The sequence below is a fragment of the Nestor notabilis genome, unplaced genomic scaffold, assembly GCF_000696875.1.
Source record: "Nestor notabilis isolate BGI_N333 unplaced genomic scaffold, ASM69687v1 scaffold3354, whole genome shotgun sequence".
Taxonomy (NCBI): domain Eukaryota; kingdom Metazoa; phylum Chordata; class Aves; order Psittaciformes; family Psittacidae; genus Nestor; species Nestor notabilis.
In genome coordinates this window covers 3751-18394 of record NW_009924995.1, presented here as the reverse complement: position 1 = coordinate 18394, position 14644 = coordinate 3751, and the positions used below count along the sequence as shown (strand labels likewise).

The 14644-nt window shown below is 41.7% G+C and overlaps 1 protein-coding gene across 1 annotated transcript in view; it reads right to left on the bottom strand.

The window, feature by feature from the left end:
* ST5 (suppression of tumorigenicity 5) overlaps positions 1-14644 on the bottom strand; it is a gene marked incomplete at both ends in the record, with an annotated part of 51931 nt that overhangs the window by 35984 nt on the left and 1303 nt on the right. The window contains 6 exons of the mRNA XM_010012831.1: positions 3780-3849; positions 5583-5692; positions 6376-6560; positions 8868-8912; positions 9837-9933; positions 12828-13043. Of these exons, the coding sequence (XP_010011133.1) occupies positions 3780-3849; positions 5583-5692; positions 6376-6560; positions 8868-8912; positions 9837-9933; positions 12828-13043 (723 nt within the window). The remainder of the gene's footprint in view (positions 1-3779; positions 3850-5582; positions 5693-6375; positions 6561-8867; positions 8913-9836; positions 9934-12827; positions 13044-14644) is intronic.

The window sequence follows — 14644 nt, the reverse complement described above, 5'->3', positions numbered from 1 at the left end:
AACTGCTCAAATCACCTTTGCTGCTGATATGTGCATATTGCAGAGCCACAGCCCAAGAACCGCTCCAGAAAAGAGCCTAGCAAGTTGATGCGTTAATTAGCATGGAAAAGAAAGTTAAATCAATCCGAGTTATTAAAGAAAAATGTCTTATTTGCAGTAAAATGTCTTAGTAGTGAGAGTTAATATCTCTACTATATATAGGCTCGTTTCCTTTTATATGAAGATGCATACTTCTCACATCAAGTCACTAGGAAAGCTGTTACAGGACTGCCTTGGAGGTATCAAGATGTAACTGGAAACTTGCTATCTATGGAAGTGCAGATTGTTTGCTGTGGTACAATAGATTACATTCCATTCTAATCCCATTCCAAAATGAAACAAAACAATATAAATACGTATAAATGGGATACTGTACAGGATCTGCAGTACAAACAGAACATAATTGTCACTGTATCCCTTGAGGTAGTTTTGGCAGGGTTTTAGAGTACACACCCCAAAAAAGGGGTCTGGAAGAATGTGAAATCTGAAGGCAGAAAAGAAAAAGCAGAGCAGTTTTTTCATATCACAACATGCCAAAGGAGAACAAGGCTGACAAAAAGTAACTGTTTCATAAACAACGGACTCGGAGCACCAGCCTCCGCAGAAGACACAGATAGCCATCCCTCCAGGATCAGGCTGGTTGGCCCATCCAGCCACGGAGCTGAGGACTGCCAAATGCTCTGAAAGGTGTGACACCTCCAACTGGGTATTACAAGAGCATCGCTCGCCAGGACAGCTGGGAAATATTTTCTGAGGAATTAGCCTCACAGCAGTTGGCTTGTCTTGAAGCAGAGCAGTTCATAATGATTTTAGAGTTTTCTTATGGCTCTATATTATACATTATGGCCCCACCTTTCTCTAATGTTTGCCAAAAAACTGCATGTAGTTCCCAAATTACATTTGTTGGATTTGACAGAACTTGTGGGTCAGGAACGGGACTAATTGGAGGAGATGCCATGTGCTCCTGGCAAGCCACCCTGACTGAATGTCTCAAAAACTGCTCAGGAAATCGAACACCCAAATACAAAAATGTGTTTTAGAGCCCAAGGCTCTGGCATGTAAACAGTGCCTGCAGAATTTACCTGCTCCTTGCTGCCTGCACAAACTTTGTATTTGCACAGATAAAATAAACAAGTGTGGATGTAACTGTGAACAGAAATGCCATGCTGAAGTACACGTCACTGAGGCTGTTCCACCCACACATCAATATTTGCAGAGGACACGAAATTGTTATGCTTTGTGAGCACAGCTGAACCCTATGGAGAAGGTACTTCAGGTAACAACCCCAATTCCACCATTTCTCCGAGCAGGACAGGAAGAGGTTGCAGGATCCAAACAACAGTAGATCTCTGCTACTTTTGCTTTTTCCGCAGATAAAGAAATGTTGAGATGTTCCTCCGCAGCTTCCAAAATCTTCTGTCTTTCTAAGCCCCAGACTGTGCCAGTTTTGTTCTCAGAAGGCCCCAGAAAGGGACAAACTGGTTAAGTACAGGGGTATCCCTCCACCTTCTGCAGGGTAGGTTGTACCAGTGAGATGAGACATGTCAGCTTCTTCATGTCAGGTTTTGGTACCAGATGAAACATCCTAAATTAAGTCATCTCCCAGGACAGCAGCAGATCAGCTTTATAACTGGATTTATAATTATTAGCTAGATTTAACAAGTACTTATTTTTCCCATTTTTAAATTATTTTTTACTATCTGGTTGATTGAGTTTTGCCAGAGCCAAAAACAATCTCCAATCTCCTAAAACAAAACACCATTTATATAAAAGTATGTAGTATTGCTTTAATTCTGTTCCTAGTATTTCCTACTATGCTAACATATGTTCTGCACCAGCTGAAAGTTGGTGTTCTATTTTTTACGTTGCCTTTATTGAAGGGTGGATTTCACTGAGCCTTAAGTGAGTAAAAAAAAAAGCCTATGGTAATCCTTCACTGACAAGCTAATTCAACATTCCTGTGCATACTTCTTTTTTACTGTTGCCAGTTATTTCCATCTCAGTGTAGCCCAGGATCAATTGGTTTGCTTTTCACAAATGTAAGCTCTGTGTGTATTCCAAACTTGCCAATGTTCCCAGAAATAGAAAAATCTTAAACCACCTTTACCTGGTGGTGAAAGCATTCCATAATTTAATTCTATCAACACCTTATGAGGTTTTGTTATTTTTTCCAAATATACCTTATTATCCTCTTAAATGACAACACATTAAAACATAATTGAATTGTACTGCTGCTATTGTTACACTTGTTTACACCAGCAAGGACACATTTTAGGTGCTTCTCTTGCTTATCTCTAAATCACCTCCTGACCAGCCCCAGATTTATTGCAGCACAAGCCTTCACTGGCATTTCCTTTTCATCTATAAACCTCATTGTGGCCTACACTTACACACTGTGTTATACAGAGTCTCTGTGATGTTACCTATGGCAAATACCGCCCACAGAACTGATAAACAAGTTTTCTGCTATGTTAGGTTAAAAGGAGCTTCTTACAAATAGAGGAACCACACACAGCAGAACCTCCCAGACAGAGCAGCTGCTGTCTGCATGACAAGGAGCTTTACCATAGACAAAGAGCAGGGCCAGGTACAGGCAGCACACAGGATGGAGGATGCTGTTCTAACGAAACCAAGTTGCTCTGTCTACTGGAAGCCACTGAAAGATACTGAAGGCAGGTGTGCCCGCTTGGAAAGATAGGAAATCATATGCCAGAAAGGGAAGGAAGGGGAAAATGCCAGTGTCTCTTTCTTTTAGATAGGGGGTACTATTTACAGTCTGCAATGCTGCTGCAGACATTCATTTTGCAGAGAGTATGCAAAAGGCTTCTGCTGCGTCCCATACCCACATGAGCGCTCCGGCCAAGTGTAGACAACTGTCATGTGAACAGCACAGGAGCCGTGGCTCTCCACCTAGTCACTCACAACTAGCTCCAACCCTACCCAAGAGGTGATGAGCACAGGCTAGTGAAGGAACAACCAACTGCTTAATGCTTTGCTGCCATCCAGTCAGGTCTGCAGGATGAACAGCATAATCCCTGTTTGCACCGTCCTTCACCTGCCTTAATACACTTGGCAGCCTTTGTGCAGTCCTTCCCTCAACATACACACACTGCCATGCTCTCAGTTTACCAGGTGACAGTCATTTTCCAGTTTATGAGGCTGAGCCTTGTCCTTGACTGTCCCTGGTAATGAGAACTGAAAAGGAGCCTGAGGACCTAGACTTCCCAGCACTGGCACCAGCTGATTGCATGGTCCTGAGCAAATAGTTATGGTGCCATGCTCTCCATCATTGTTGTCCTCCAACTTGACAGGGTGGCTTATTTACTCACCTCATGGACCTGTTGCAGACTGATTAGGCAGTGCTGGCAAAGTACTTTGGAGATGCAAGCAGCTGTCCAAGAGATAAGTACTACTCACAAATGTTTAGAATACCGCATCTGCCTGTGTTGGCAGTGTTGTAGTATTTCTGATTCTGCTTGAAAGCATGTAATGTAAAGAACTTTAAAAGTAAGTGCTCACACAGGAAACTTTCCACATTCTTATGAATTTTCTACAAGATGGGATCTATTTGATTGAGACAGCCATTACAAATTCTTAGTTACTCGAGCTTCCAAATTTCTGAGTGACTAACTCCATTTTCTTTTAAACCCATGAAAGACAACACCCTCAAAGTTCAGACTATAGTTTTGAAATATTGCTTAACAGAATTCTGTGTTTCAAGATGAAGGTGATGTACTTACCAACAGCCTCCTGCAATAACCAAACCGCCGGCTCCCATCTTCCCCAGTCAACATGAAAGAGAAGGTCTCACTAGAAGAAAATAAATTGCCCAGACCTTACTACCAGAACTGCAGCACAGCTATGAGATGGATCATCTAGAAAGGGATACTGCTTTATCCAGTGATAGATGCTACCCACTGGAGGGTCTTGCCTCCCTCTGCCTATCATCTGAACATACTCTGTGGACAAATTCAATCAGCTGTAGGGCAAAAATATCTGCACAGTTGTGGACAACCTAGCTATCTTCTTATAAGAAGAGGTGGCTGCTGGATTTCAGTGACATGGCAGTCCCTTTTGCTGCAGAAGGAGTGCAAGAAGCAGATTTGGAGGGCACTATGGAAATGCTGTATCTCCCTTAACTTCTAGTAGATCCTGTCTTTGGACCGTGCTTTGTTCTTAAAGGGGGAACCTTAGATATTCTCCAAGATTAGAGAAAATTTCTGACTCAGAAATAACATAGATTTCCAAAATCCAGCTCATTTTATATCCCTGCCTAGGATAAGTACCGTTTGTGACACAGAAGTGAAACAGAGCTTGAGGCTATAATTACAGCACAGGTAAAGGGATGGGTCTGTGAATTTGTGCTCAGACTGATAAACATTCCTGACTGCTTTGCAAGTTTTAAATGACATTCTATATTCTTTCTTTGTGCTGGAATGCCAAATTTTATATAATTATAGCTTTATATGGGAGGAATATCTTGTTTCACAAAGATGGGCTCATGAAAGGGAGCAGCAGCAGAAGAGGTGAAATGCCATGTAGGCAAGGCTGTGTGCTTCTCATACCAGTGTTATTGCCAGCTTCTCCTTCAGTGTTTCCAATAACTCACTATTCAGGTGTTTCCATGTACTGAATAATACAGCCAAGCAACACAGAATAGAACATGGTAATGTTGCATGTGCCATAGCTAAGCCAATAAAAAGTTCCATACATATTCTTGGCTACAGTAATTCCTGCAGGTGAACACTAGTTTCTTGTCATTGTTGAAAGTCCCTCTAGACACACTCTGAACAGGTCTTACTTCATTCGCCTGTCTCGGACCATGCATCCTAAAAAGCCATCTCATGTTCTAGGGGAATATGAGGAGACTCCACGTGGAGTACTGTGTTCAGCTCTGGAGTCCTCAGCACAGGAAAGACATGGTCCTGTTGGAGAGGGTCCAGAGGAGGGACACAAAAATGATCAGAGGGATGGAGCACCTCTCCTGTGAGGACAGAGTTGTTCTTGTTCAGCCCGGAGAAGAGAAGGCTCTGGGGAAACTTTATTGTGGCCTTTCAATACTCAAAGGGGGCTTCTAAGAAAAAAGGAGACAGACTTTTTAGTAGGGCCCGTAGCAATAGGACAGGAGGCAATGATTTTAAACTTGAAGAGGGTAGATTCAGGCTAGATATTGGGAAGACATGTTTTACAATGAGGGTGGTGAAACACTAGCACAGGTTGCCCAGGGAGGTGGTAAGTGCCCCATCCCTGGCACTGTTCAAGGCCAGGTTGGACTGGTGTATCTTAAATACTTCCATTTATGCTTTTGGGTTTAGCACTGAGATTAACCATCAGATGTCCTCCCCTCAGCCACACAGGCCTGTGAGGCAGGGAGAAAAGGGAAGAAAAATAACACAGAAGTTAAAAAAGATTAACTACAGCTGCTTGAGCCTGCAGTGTCCAGGACTCACACTGCTGCTTCCTTAATTGGGCATCAGCAAGCCTGTGCCTGCTCCAGACACACTCCCACCAGCACTGCAGCAGAGGAGCAGCGGAGGGTTTACCTGTTGTATTCAGAGACAGGGAGCCAGTCCTTGGCATCAGGAAAGCAGAACTGAGGGATAGCCTTGAGGCGCTCCTCAGCTTCACGCATCTGCTTGGTTGGTCTTTCTAGCTGTGGGGGAGAAAGTTGAGGTTCAGTCAGTCACTGTTGGTGCCAGGTTCACAGCACCCCTCAGGTGTGGGGTTATTAATGAGCTCTGAAGAGCAAGGGCCCATCACCTAGTTCTTATTTGTGCATGGCAGAGTGAGACATGACCCCAGGACAGGCTTGCAGATGCTAGTACAACATAGATAATCACTGCTGCGTGTTTTCTGGTGTGGTTTTTTTTGTTTGCTTGTTTCTGTGTTTGGTTTTTCTTTTAAAATTGCCAAAAACTCCCTTGTTGCACAATGGCCACTTAAAACACAGTCCTAACTCGAATTCCTTTCTGCTGCAAGAGCGCAAGAGAAATCCCACAGATCAGCAGAAGTCTTTCCATTGACTTCAGTGATTTTGGAACAAAACCTAATATAGCCAAAATGAGTTAAAAGTGAAATATTTAGAAACTGAATTTAAACAAGTCTTTAAAGTACCTATTGTGAGGCCAAACTCTCCAGCACTGGAAAAGATAAATTTGTAAACAGGGAAAGCTTACAGTCATTTTCTCTATGCCCTTCACTTTGTAACAGATCACTCTGGAACAATTATGAAAGCTGAATGATTAACTCCTTTTAAAAAACAGTTTTATATTAAATTTCCCACTTATTCACCTTATTCATCCTAGAATGAACTGTACGTAAGAGTTTTTCTTTTACCTTGGGAAACTGGTATGTCACTTCTGGGAGGTAAGTGTTTTTAGTGGGCTTCTTTTTCAGTGACACTACCACAAAATACTCAAATAACTCCCGTTCCTGCCACTCAATCAGCTCCAGCTCCAGGGTTCGATAACTTGGAGCCCTCTTCAGCATTGACTGGATGTGTACTAGACGTTGGGTATGAGCTAGCATTGGGAAAAAAAGGAGAAAAAAAGACAGATCATTACCTGGTACTGTAATGTGTAGGTGTAAGCCACAGCCATTCACAAAGGACTTTCAATTTGCCAGTGTATTATTCCAAGCATGTTCTCCTTTCAAAAGCAAACCTTCATATTGTAGTCTCCCTCACTAATTGAACCTATAAATCGTAACTCTCTCCAAGTACTGAAGTGATGCAACACTAAGTCACTGAAATAATTTGCAGTTCATAACTGTTACCCTGCCAAAGGTCTGCTTTTTCTTTTCACATAAAATTAGATTGTAAGCCCTTATGTGGGTGTGCAAATGACCTAGGGCCTCCAGGGTGACACATCTCAGGCCTGACTTGGACCTGGTTTACATTAGTGAAACACAGGTCTGTAACCTGTCCGTGCTTAGCACAGCTTTATGCTAAGAACCACTGAAGGTGTATTTTCTCCCTTTCTACAGCACAGGCTTAGTCCATACAAGCCATGGAATTATCTCCAGGGAAGCGAAGAAGTGCAAATTGCCTCCTGTGGGATTGTTTTGCTTGTTCCAGTTCAGCTGAGGGGCAATCTTAGATTCATGGTCACATCCAGTCCTGATTCACAGATATGCCTTGATCCAGTGACTTGTCAGTAGACTCCTATGGCAGACTAGTCAGTAACATCATTACCAGTTCTGGTAGACCAGTAAGTGAAAACAGCTAAGTAGAACCTGCTTCCTGCATGCTTTTCATACACCAGGATCTCAGTGCAATGGGAAATGGATCAGCAGCAGCACATGTCAACCCCTTAAGGCTATGTTCACTGACGCTGCCCCCAGTTTGCAAAAGGCAGGCTGTCCCTTGTGACAGGGAAATAGGATGTCACAAGCACTTGATCACAGCAGTAATTAACTGACAGAAAGAAAGGGAAACCCCTTGAAGACCAGCTGTCATCAACTCGTTCAACAACACAAAACATAAAAATTATTTCGATAAAGCACTTGGGTCTTGATGCGACTGCACAACTAGGGAAGCTAAATCCCAAGAAATAACCTGCCTTGTCCTGCCGTGACACAGCCCCACACTGCTGGCCAGTGCTTCGTATTTGCACAAGGTGAAACCAAAGAGCTCACCCCACCTCAACAGCTGGGGACTCAGTGAATCCCGTCATGCTACAAGTGACAACTGGATCTTTGGCTCAGGATGCTCTGAAAGCATCAATGTAAATTTAAGGTCACACAGGAGCAGTCAGTTAGGGAGTCATCAGAATGAAGATCTTCCATTCCACAACAGTCTGGGTAAAAGCTTCCAAGTTTCCAGTGAAATTAGAATTTTCCCCCAGTAACAAGAGATTGTCCAGGCCCTGTCTATCTTCTTTCACGGGCTATGAGCAAAAACAACCCCTGTATTTTCTGACACAATGAGAAACAGAACTGAAAGTGCTTTTGGGCTGGCACCTGTCTACAAGAGAGCAATGAGTCTTTTTCCACACATCACACTACATTGCTGCATTCAGCTGGTTTTGGGTGGTCTTGCCACCACCTATCTGGAGCAGATCTTTTTCCCTAAGACAATTTTTTCCAGAAAGTTTTCCTGCATGAACAGTAAGCAGGTGACATCTGCTGTAGAGAGACACAAATGCTTGACCTTATCTTATAACCACAGCTCTGCACTCTTAGGGGTTTCCCCCTCATTTATGAACAACGTGATAGAGTATTAGTAATAAAATCTGTTGTTGTTGCCCTCATCATTTTTATAGTTCCCTCTGTGTACCAAGACTTTTGAGAAACTAATTTACTGGCCTGGCTCAAGCAGAGTTTGTGCAGGTGCTGTGCACTGATAAAAGAATTTCTACAATTTCAAGACTGCAGACCTATAAAAGAGTATAAGAACCATTATGTTGGATCAGACCCAGAATCTGGCCTCCAACAGCAGCTAGCAGTAACTACTTAAAGCACTGTATGAGTAAGAAGAGAGCATATTTATCCAATCTCAACCCTCTAAGTTTGCACCCAGTAGTCAGTCTGGAAAACATCAGCATCTGTGAAGTGGCTGACAAAGCAAAACTATCAAAGGTCCTGTTCTTCATTATATGACACAGTTGCCAAATCCTTGTTAGATCCTCTCAGCTCATTTTGTCCTTGCTTTCTACATTCATGCTCCTGTGTTGGAAACTTTGTGAGCTCTGCAGTAATGGAGTTAGCACAGTTCAGGAGGGAAAACACAGACCATCATGGACAGGAACAATGTGCAGTAGCAGGAGAAGGTACATTACTAAAGTCTGTGACAGTGGCTGACTAAAAGTTACTGAAGGCTGATCCCTTACCTTTAAACCTGTCATCTGAGTCACTCTCACTCTCGCTGTTCTCATCTGCAGAGGAGATAGAGGGATCAGTTAATGCAAAACCAAAGCAAACATAAACTTGGTTGACTGTGGTGAAACTGAGAAGAATCGTATCTCCCATTGAGCCTTGTGATCCACACATGCTCTCTCCTCAGTTTTAAATAACTTGAAATAAACAGTTTTAATGGCTCCTTAGACTATGTTTTTCTCTGATTAAGTTTCAATTTTGCTTGAGAATAAGAGCTTTATTTTCATTAAAGTGCAAAATTAATTCTCCTTTACAGCAACTGGTTGCTCTGAACCTCCATCTATGCTAAGCCACAAGGTGAATGTGCTATTTGGAAAATGGATTTTAACCCTACCACTTCTTTTTCAGACTTTAATTATTTTGAGTAAAAGCTACCCAGCATTTCAGAAGTTGAAGTAAGCCCTATGATCTTTCAATCACCAGAATCCACCAAACTGAGCAAGAGTAATGTGCAAAAGTATCCTTATAACAAGGTGTATTTCTGGGGTGAACTCGCACTGAAGCTCTGTTAAGCTCCTACTACAAATATGGCCTGAATTTCTTTTTGGCCCTTGCTTTTGCAGAAGCAGTCTGAAGCACAGTGTGAGTTACTTTCACATGCCAGGAAAAAGCATGAATGAATTACAAAGTCGAAATCGTGAATTTTGGACAAAACTTACAGATGCAAACTACTTAAAAAGTGAATTAAAGACTCAGCTGGAAATTCTAGCTGATTATGGGATTAACAGGATAGACAATGACGAGACTCTCGTTTATTTTTAGCTCATCTCCATTTTCTCCTCCTGCACACCAAAAGTTATCACTGTTTGCAGATGAAAGTTCTAAACAAAGTAGAGCCCAGGGTAGATGTGGATGAAAGAAGGAAATCGGTTAATCCTGTAACATTCAAATGGATTCACTGAACCACAATGCTTGTGTCATACCTCGTAGGGACGCTGTTTCAATATTGGACATAGAAAGTTTCTTCAGTCGTTTTTTCCCTCTTTTTGCACTATAGATGGAATTGATTCTTTGGACAAGCTGCAAAATAAGAATATGAGGAATCAGTAAGACCAAACACTTTTCTGCAAGGAGACTTTTAACTTGTCTATCCAAACAAAGAATTTGACCATGGATGACAGGCCAGCTGAACCCCCAAAAGTGTTTACTATTTCAAAATGCATCTATCTCTCTCATTTTGATTCCTATTTGTTTGAACCACTTATTTTGAAGCTCACTCCTTTACCTATGGATATATTCTTAAAAGTATTAAATAACTCAGAAGCTTAAACCCCATTTTTGAAAGTCTTGTAGAGATTTTCAATAAAAGCACGATGAGCCTAAGAACTCAAAGGTAGCTGTTATCCTCTACTACCTTTTTCTCTACGTCCCTGTTTCTCTCTTCACTTCCATTATCTAAGTAACAGTGATCCATTAGTCATATCCAACTTTGCCAAACTCTTCTGAACCTTAAGATCATATTTCATTTTGAATACGTAAGAGTAACTTGTGTTAACACCTCTCTGAACTGAGATTTTAGAGTGTTCAAATGAGCACAGAAGGAGATAGCCCTAGTTCTTTAAAGCCTTTCAGGCACAGAGTGAACAAGCATCTTTGGATCTATATAATATCAGCTGAGGATCTGGCCCATATGGACTCCTCCTCTCTCCCCCTTCCAACTCGTGCTGTACTTGCCTCACTTCAGAGGTGCCTTATCTACCGCCTCCAACATTATACACAAAAGTATTTTGAAGTTAGCTGCTAGTGCTGCTTTTCACTAGCTTGAATCAGCACTAGCCAGAATTTTAACTCCTGGTAATCATCTTTATGATTTCCCTCAGGAGAGCTAACGCAGATAATAACTGTCTACCCAAAAAAAATCTGAGATGATGAAAAATATTAATGAGATAACTTCTGTTAAGTGCCTTCAACAAGAGGTTGGGATTACCAAGAATTTGTAATTGAACAGAATATTGTAACTTCCGGAGAGTCATAAATATGTAGCTATTAATCTTCATAACGTTTTATGAGTCATGAATAGCATATTTCATTCCATAGCAACTTTACTCATGGAACTATAATATATTTTACAAAAGCTTTTTTACCTCAACTTGCAGAGAGAAAAAAACTCAGTGCAACTGATTTGCTGAGGACACAGTAGAAAGTCAGTAATAGAGCTGAGACTGGAACAAAAACTCATGCAACCCCTCCAACAGAGGAAGAGGGTCTGGCCCAGAACAGGCAGTTTGAAGTGTTAAAGTCCTTTCTTGTTCTCCTGCTTGAAGCAGTATTAGGGAGTTTGCCTCCACATGCTGACTGAGCCATGTGCACCCTAAAAACAAGGCTCAGCCAGAACTTCTCTGCATGCAGCCATGTGCCTGGCCCACTGGGAACCTGCACAGCATCATGGCAGAGCCAGCAGCATGAAACCTTGCCCAGCACATGCCTCTGCCCACAAACTCCTGCACATAAGCACTAAACAAAGCACTGGGAACCAGGAGTGAGGGACCTTCCTGGGATTGCCTGCTTGAGCTACCTCAGCAAGGGTAAAATATCTTCACTGTGGTGAGGAAAGCCCAGATGTTTAAAGCATTCAGATATTGCTTCACAAAGCATCACTAGGGTGGTACAGAATAGGAGTTTCCTAGGTTCAAGCTTTTCTCTCTAATAACTACATGTTATTTGATTGAGAAAGAAAAAGAGAGCTTCTCCAGTAATGCATGACTCTAGGAGGCAGAGTGGTCAAAAATAGATATTATCATTTATGATAATTATAATAATTATGATAATAAATTATGAGATAATTACAATAATTATTAGATAATAAATGATAATTAATAATGATATGTATGATAAAATGATGAACATCCGTATGCGGAAAGCATAATTTCATATAAGGAGAGTATCTGTCACTTATATTGAAACAAACAAACAAATAAATAAATAAATAATGGTAGGCTACAAAACTAACATCGAAACTGTCCAAGTTCTACTCAAAACCAAGTAGTAAGCTACTCTGCAAGTTATTCTATAACTTCCTTCACAGATTTATGCTCGTTTGTTCAGTAGTCTATTCCAAGAAAGTAAAAATATAGTAAATATTAAGGATTAATTACATCCTTAGACAGAATTTCAGACTAATAGACAAGAGCATAAAAATCTCCCTCCACTCACAGTATTCACAGTCATGTACTTTAAAATATGCTCTCTAATAAGAACAGGAAAGAGCTGATACAATAAAAATCAGCTTTGTTCAGAAGTCAAAAATAAAGATATTGGCAGTGCTCTCGTTGTTATTGTACTTGAAGAGGTTTGTTGGTCTCTTTTGTTATTGTTTGGCAGCTTGGGATTTTATCGCATCCCATTTTGAACTGGAAAACTCCTCGAAAAACGGAAAATTAATTTTTTCTTCAAATCCATGAAGACAACAGGGTTATCGGGATGGAGTGGATTGTGAGTAAATGAAGGGAAACATATTAGGCCAATAATAGTTATTGTCCTGAGACCAGTAAATAAATGATGGTGGAAAGAAAAATCACTTCAGATGCTGCTGCATGTTACAAATAATAATTGCTTGGTCATCACCCATTCAAAATCATAGAGTTAGGTACACAACAATGCTCTGGTCCACAGAGTTTCAAGTGAGGTCTGGAAACCAGAATTGGCTTAAAATCAGCTCTGCACAAAGATGGCAATCAGATGTTTGCTACTTTTGGATCAGGGCAGTTACCCACTCCAGAGAAGGGATTTTCACAGTCTGACTGCATGTAAAAAAGGAGTACGCCTTGGGTCCTGAGAGTCACAGTTTCTGTGTTGATCTCAACTTTCCCTTGGGATACAAAAAAAGCTTTCAGTGATGGCTAAAGGCCAGATAGTGCAAGCTCCTGCAGACAGGTGACCTATCCTCAGCGTAACCCTGATCATCCCGCCAATACCTTTGGGATCCTCCTGGCCCGCCGTGTAGACAGCAGCTCACTTGTGGTACTCAGGCTGTCCTCATTGATGCTGGAAGGGGAGGAGGGAATGCCAAGCTGAGCCAGCAGAAGCATGTCATCATGGCTGTGCCGCTTGGGCAGCCGTGGTAAGCGATGGCTCTTCCTTTCTGACCAGTTGCTGATGCGCAGAGACTGGCTGCTGGGCTTCGAAGGTAGCTGCAGGAACAAGAACAGGTTGAGCTCTTGCCCTCCTCAGCAACACTTAGTGCAGAAGCAGCTCTTTGTGAGTGGTGGCAGCTACACAAGGACATCATGCCAGGTGAGGCACTGCTCTGTGGGTTATGTGCAAAGGGAGGGTTTAAGATCAAAATGAAGGGGCAGGGGTCAATAACTAGCACCTTAAATTTCAAAGAAAACAATAGTACTGTTAATTTTGGTGCATTTCCGTGTTCCCGCATCACATCAACTCTGTGAGCCTTCAAACCTAATCTAAAGGCTTGGCTGACGTCAGAACACTGACCTAATGGGCCTGATCCATCTCTTTGACTTGCAGTAGTGAAAATCAAGACCAATTAAACAGAAGTTGCTATTTTATCTTAGAGAAAGAAAGTAGGAAATCAAGCTTGTGCTATTTCTATGATGTTAAGTAGTTGTAAGATCTGCCAATGTACAGAGGTACAGTTACCCAGGCCTGCACTCCCAAAGAATTCATTTAAAACACAAAACTTATTGCAGGTGGAAAGGGAAAAACCTCACTGACAGGATTAAGCACCAAGTAAAAACCATATTTTCAAAACTGGGGTTCTTTTGGAGCAGCCATTTGAGCAGCTCTGCCCAGCTCTTAGGAAGTTTAACCAGCTGGCTGGCAAGGCCAGGTCACTGCCTTCTCCTCCTGAGCACAAACACTGTGAGAAGCTGAACCAGCACGACTAGAAAAAAGTACTATTATATCAAACAGCTGTCAACTGGCATTTACTAATATTCTATTAGCAGTATTATGAGCTAAAAACCTGCAGTAATAAATGTCCCATTTGTTTTACTTGGAGAGCTTAACTATTACAGCACCACACTACCTGGGATTAAGCATAGGTGTTTCTGTAGGTGTGCGTTTTGCACCACAAATATAATGTCATCAATAAAACATTATTTTTATATCTGACGACTTCAAAATCTGATGAATGGGAGAGGAGAAGACACAGTGGGATTCAAAATGACCACAAGCCAGTGTTGCCAGTGTTTCAGAGGCCTCTGCTTAACACAGGTTAGCATGCCAGAAAAATCTGCAGCAGTCTATACTTTAATGAAAGGAATTCCTTTTGGAGATGACTGTTGAAACACTGCTGACCTCCTGATCTCTTCCATCTTGTTTATCATCATCCAAGACTGAAAAGTCATGTTGCTAATCCAGCTATGTTGCTATGATGGAAAAACGGGGTGATAAATCGTTGCCAAAGCTGCCATTCTTCAGGAAATTGAGACTTTTCTATTTCTGGTCATTGGAGAATTACCCAGGCCCATAGCTGACCTGCTCTTAGTGTCTCTTTGCTTTAAATATCAGCACAGTGACAGCACAACGATGGCAGGGCAGACTCCTGGCAGGAAACTCCTGGCAGCATTTCCAAAAGAAGCTACCAGAATAAAGATAGCCCTGTTGCAAAGCTACCAGAGAGGGCTTATTTACTGAGCAACTTTACAGAACTCATTTTAATCTGTATATTCTTTGGTGACCCTGTGTAAAGCAGAAAATGGGACAGTATCTTACTATGAACCTATATGGTTCCTACCCTAATGGTAAACCCAGTTGGATCCTCTCAATG